The 5,943-nt window shown below is 38.1% G+C and overlaps 1 protein-coding gene across 1 annotated transcript in view; it reads left to right on the top strand.

Annotated features, from left to right (window-relative positions):
* UBTD2 (ubiquitin domain containing 2) overlaps positions 1 to 3,248 on the top strand; it is an 89,963-nt gene extending 86,715 nt beyond the window's left edge. Inside the window, exon 3 of the mRNA XM_003781941.3 lies at positions 684 to 3,248. Within this exon, the coding sequence (XP_003781989.1) occupies positions 684 to 1,081 (398 nt within the window). The 3' untranslated portion in view covers positions 1,082 to 3,248. The remainder of the gene's footprint in view (positions 1 to 683) is intronic.
* Positions 3,249 to 5,943: the final 2,695 nt, after the last annotated feature.

Here is a 5,943-nt window from a genome sequence, read left to right on the forward strand (position 1 = left end):
ATAACTCACAACAACCTCAAACTCCTGGGCTCAAGCAATCCTCTTGTCTCAGCCCTCAGCCTCCTGAGTATTTGGGAATATAGGCACCTGCCACAATGCTGGGCTAGTTTCTCTATTTTTAGTAGAGATGGAGTCTTGCTCTTGCTCAGGCTGATCTGGAACTGAGCTCAAGTAATTCATCCACCTCAGCCTCCCAGAGTGCTAGGGACACAAGGGTAAGCCACAGGTCCCAGCCCTTTCTATTAATATTTTAATAAAATTGTGAACTAGACATGAAATAACTTAAAGAAGGTTAGGGATAAGGAGCTAGGGTCCTGAGAAGAAGGGGCTTGATAAGTTCCCACCTAACAAGTACAATGTACAGATATATGGCACACTTCCTGGGTAAAGGACACAATTACATCTCAGACTTTACCTTACAAACACAAGAAATGTAATCTAATCATGTGTACCCTCATATCAATGTGAAGCTTCAAAAGTCCTGGTTAATGTAAAATTAGATAAAAATAGTCAAATAATTGGGTATGGGACTTGATAATGACTGATTGGCTAATAGTGATTGGCATTATTTTATATATTTTTTCTCTACAATGGCATACTAGCAAGAGAAGCTCAAGCATTTTTCAAGGTATAAACAAATATGCATTCATTTAAACTCTTCTTCATATCTTTTCTTTCTGAAGGTGCACTTACAGAGTGCTATGATGAACTGGGGAACAGATACCAGCTTCCAGTCTATTGCTTAGCACCACCAATCAACATGATAGAGGAAAAAAGTGACATAGAGACTCTGGATATTCCTGAGCCACCACCCAATTCTGGATATGAATCTCAGCTCCGTTTGCGCCTTTCTACAGGCAAAGACCTCAAACTTGTGGTTCGTAGCACAGATACAGTATTCCACATGAAGAGACGGTTACATGCAGCTGAAGGAGTGGAACCAAGTAGTCAGCGGTGGTTTTTCTCTGGCAGACCTCTCACTGATAAAATGAAGTTGGAAGAGCTGAAGATCCCAAAGGACTATGTTGTACAGGTTATAGTGAGCCAACCTTTGCAGAACCCAACACCAGTTGAAAACTGAACCCATCCTATTGGCTGGTTCCCTGATCCTTCTGCTCCTTTTTATTGTGATGTTATTTCCTACTCTATGGCGTGAAATTTATTTTCACTGCTCTAAATTCCCTATGAATGGATTTAGTTCTGAGGAATTAACCAGTGAAAATTTCCATCTGTGATGGAGACCAACAAAAATAATAAAACACAAAGAGCCAGCCTTTGAGACTCATGTAATTACAATTTCTAATTTGAGAAGCAGTTAAGAAATAGATAACCATTTATTTTAAAACAACTATGTAATGGCTATATTTAAAGGATTTGGAACATTGCATCATGAAGAATAGCACCAAGCACCTTTTGAATACAGATTTTTAAAAAATATATCAAATTATAGAATTTCCAGAAAACATCAATAACAGTTATAAAATGTAAGTTTTTTTCTTTAATGAAAACTGAAAAGAGTAGTAATTTGATGTTTGCTTCTGTTCTGGTTTTTGATTCTTAGCTCATATATTTAGCCATAAAGGAGTAGAGACTGGAGAATTGTGCTTCAGTGTTGCTTTCCTCATCCCCACATGTTGAGGTCCTTATTTACATTCACACTAAATTTTGGTGCCTTTCAGCACATTGGTGGCAGGCATACTTCTGGAACACGAGGCAATAATGTAGTCAGTGCAGTCTCTGGTTTTCAACTGATACTCAGTTGAAAAGTCTCTTATCCTCTTGCTGCATACACATTTTGAAAGGTCTGTATAATGAAGCTGTTTTCATATCAAGGCTTAGAAGGTCACTACTGTATAATACCTTCATTGATTTATCTGTTCTCCTTAGAGCTTTTCATAGCCAACTGTGACCCCAAATGTATGGTTCCCGAGCCAGAGAACCCAAGAATCAAGTACAGTTGTTCCCACTACTACAGGATAATCACATAATTATTCTCTTCTCCTCCACATTGCAGAAAGAGTGTAAGGAAAACCCATTCTATCTGTGCCTGGGAGAACTGTGCCTATTTTCAGTCTCTTAGAGAAAATTTCAGCTCAAAATTTACAAGTGTGAAAGGTTTACTGGCATCACCAAATAATGAAACATTGCTTTATACCTTAGTCTTAGAGCTTCCTCTGTTCATGGTGGATGACAATTTTCCTCCCTCATCTTTCCTAGCAAAAGCAAATTAAGAACCATCTGTAAATCAGGGAACTGAGAAAAAAGTGCAGTGAGATAACCTGATTTTTCTGTCCTATGACTAGAGTAAAGCTGCCAAGGTTTATGTTTAATTTGGAGCCTTTTAAAAGTTGGTTCCTTAGGGCAGCACCTGTGGCTCAAAGGATTAGGGCGCTGGCCCCATATGCCAGAGGTGGCGGGTTCAAACCCAGCCTCGGCCAAAAACTGCAAAAAAAAAGTTCTTTACAAGAGAAAGGGATTAAGAGTTGACCACTGGACTCCCGAGAATCCATGAGATAGAAAAGTAGAGACCAGAAGGCACTTAGACAGTTTCTCAATTGGGAAATAGAAACCTTCGCACCTACTTAGATGTGAAACACCATTATTAATTCTGATGACAAAAGGAAACTGCTAATTAGTTTAAATGTAATGTTTAAAATGGTATTACATTTTCTGTAACCTTATTAAATATATCTGTAATTGTAACTTACCATGTTTCTTAAAGCTTTAACTACTTCCCTATTTTTATGCAATCATTTTAAAGATTGTGGCTGTCTCTAATTTAGGATTGCTGATGATTAAATCTAAATTCAAGAGAAAACAGCATTAATTCCAAAGGAGAATTTTTATATTTAGACGTGGAGGTATGAGAGTATTTTAATATGTTGCTCTGTCATCAAAAAGTTTTGTGTGCCACGTTGAATAGTACCATCTCTCAAAGTTTGTCAACTGGAAAAAAAGTGTTTAAGCCTACGTTTTTTAAGGAAAACTGATGATGTCATCATTATCTATGATTGACAAAAGGTTTGTTTGTTGAGAATTTGAGCTCTCTTATAAGAGTTAATTTTACTTTAAAGGAACGTATACTTTGAATAACACTACTCTGGGCATGTTCAACTAACCTAGATGAGAAAACCATGGTGCTGTTTAATTGTAAATAGATTGATGTAAGATTGGACCAATACTTGATGTGTATAATTTTAGTATGTAGGGTTTTGTGCTTTTTTTAAAAAAAAAAAAAGTTCAATTCTCTCTTTGTCTTTGCCTTTATTCTGGGTTTTTCATTATTGTTACTCTCTATAAGGGTAATCTGTCTCATTCTAATGAGAAGTGTGAAGGCCTCCTTTTTAAAATCCCAGCTCAATAAATAAGTTCATTATCACCAAACTTAGGCTCTGCTATGCCAAGTCATACATGGTCATTTATAAATATGTTTTCATTTCTGCATTGAGATCTTGGTCTCAAATAGGCTATTGATTTTTCTCTTAAGAATCATGCTATAAACCAAAACTCATAAGTTTTTCTGAAGCTCTGAGCTCATTTTTTGAACAAAAGTGACAGGTTTTGTTTTAAATGCTTAGTATTTTATTTAAAATCAATGATACTTGCCAATGGAATATAATCCAAACATACCAAGGTGAAAAGAGTCTCCCTTGCACTGCCTTCCCTCATCTCTTATTTCTTTTTCCCAAAGGTAACAACTTTTGCCAGTTTTCTGGGTATCTTTAAAGGTACTCTAGCACAGTGGTTTTCACATTTAAGTATGCATGAGAATCACCTGTGAGGCTTATTAAAACATTGCTAGGGCTCGATGCCTGTAGCTCAGCAGCTAGGGTGGCAGCCATGTGCACTGGGGCTAGTGAGTTTGAACCCAGCCTGGGCCTGCTAAACAACAATGACAACACTAACAAAAAAATTGCCAGGCATTGTGGTGGGCACCTGTAGTCCCAGTTACTTGGGAAGCTGAGGCAAAAGAATTGCTTAAACCCAAGAGTTTGAGGTTGCTGTGAGCTGTGACACTGTATCACTCTACAGAGGGTGACATAGTGAGACTCTGTCTCAAAAAAAAAAGATTGCTAGGCCCTTTCCCAGAGGGTTCTGAGTCATTAGGTCTGGGTAGGACCCTATAATTGGCTTTTTTTTTTTTTAAGTCAGAGTCTCAAGCTGTTGTCCCTGGGTAGAATGCCGTAGTGTCATCATAGCTAATAGCAACCTCCAACTCTTGGGCTCAAGCAATCCTCTTGCCTCAGTTTTTTTATTTTTAGTAGAAACGGGGGTCTTGCTCTTGCTCAGGCTGGTCTCAAAACTCCTGAGCTCAAGTAATCCACCTGCCTCGGCCTCCCAGAGTGCTAGGATTAAAGGTGTGAGCCACCACTCCTGGCCTATAATAATTGGCATTTTTAAAAGTTCCCCAGTGTGCTTCTCCTGATGATCGTAACAGCACTGTGAGAAGCACACATACAGATCTAGATTTGCTTCACTGCTCTTGGTAGCTCCGGTGGTATTCCATTGTTTGGGCATCCCACAATTATTTCAGAATCTTAGTTCTGGTCACCTCTCAGCTGGGCTGTTTTTAGTCTTTTGTGACTGTGAACTATGCTGCAATGAGTTTCCTTCTATATAGATAGATCTTTGTGACTATATACATCTATAGGATGCTTTCCTAGAAAGAGTGCAATCTATACGTGTATGTGACTTGCCCTCCAGAAAGATTTTGCCAATTTATACTTAGAGCAGTAAGACTATTCTTATTTTCCTATATCCTGACCAACTTTCTGATCTTTGAGAATCTGGTAAGTGGAAAACTTTGTCCTTTGGTTTTATTTTCTATTTTTCTTGAGTGCAGTTGAGCATTTTCCTATTTATTTTCAGGCATTTGGGGTTAGATTTATCAGTGAATTGTCTAGTATGTTTGTCTATATTCCTATTACATTTTGGTCTTTATCCTGGTGATTTGTAACTATTTTTTCTTTATTTAGGAAATGAAACCTTTTCTAAAATATGTTGTCATATCTTTTGTTTTTGTGGAATTTGCTATGTGCAGGTTTTAAGTTTTTCATGGTTACATATTGGTCTGCTATTTTATGGTTTCTGGGTTTTCTTCTTAATTTCAAAAGGTTTCCCACTCTGCAATTATAAAAATTTTCTCTTGTGTTTTTAGTATTCCCTTTTCAATGTTCTGTGGAATTTATTTTGGTGAAAGGAATAAGGTAGTAGTCCAGATTATTTTTTCAGATAGGTATCCCACTTTTCCTGATACGACTTATTGAATAATTTTCATCTGACTTTTCTCTATTTATGTGGAAAAGCCCTTACTTTAGGACAGTTTTAAAGGCAATCTACCTTTTTTTTTCTTCTTTTTTTCTTTTTTTTGAGACAGAGCCTCAAGCTGTCACCCTGGGTAGAGTACCATGACAACACAGCTTACAGCATCCTCCAATTCCTGGGCTCAAGCAATTCTCCTGCCTCTGCCTTCCGAGTAGCTGAGACTGCAGGCACCCGCCACAATGCCTGGGTATTTTTTGGTTGCAGCCATCATTGTTTGGTGGGCCCAGGCTGGATTCAAACCTGCCATCTCAGGTGTATGTGGCTGGTGCCTTAGCCAGTTGAGCCACAGGCGCCGAGCCAGGCAATCTACCTTTTTATAATAGATTTTTGGTTAATAGGACACAGCAGATATAATTGTGTCAACCTCCAACTCTTCTCAGACACTATGATATAATGTTTTTACTTGTGGAGAAGACAAAAGAAGAATGTAGCTGATAATCTCTCTTGGAATAGCCAGTCTCCTGTGATTTTTTTTTTTTTTTTTTAATGAGACAGTCTCACACTGGTGCCCTGGATAGAGTGCCATGGTAGCTCATGGCAACCTCTCTTGTGCTTAAGAGATCTTGTCTCAGCCTCCTGAGTAGCTGGGACTATAAGCACCTACCACTATGCCCAGCT

This window comes from Otolemur garnettii, unplaced genomic scaffold (assembly GCF_000181295.1).
Source record: "Otolemur garnettii isolate 467f Iridium unplaced genomic scaffold, OtoGar3 scaffold00003, whole genome shotgun sequence".
Taxonomy (NCBI): Eukaryota; Metazoa; Chordata; class Mammalia; order Primates; family Galagidae; genus Otolemur; species Otolemur garnettii.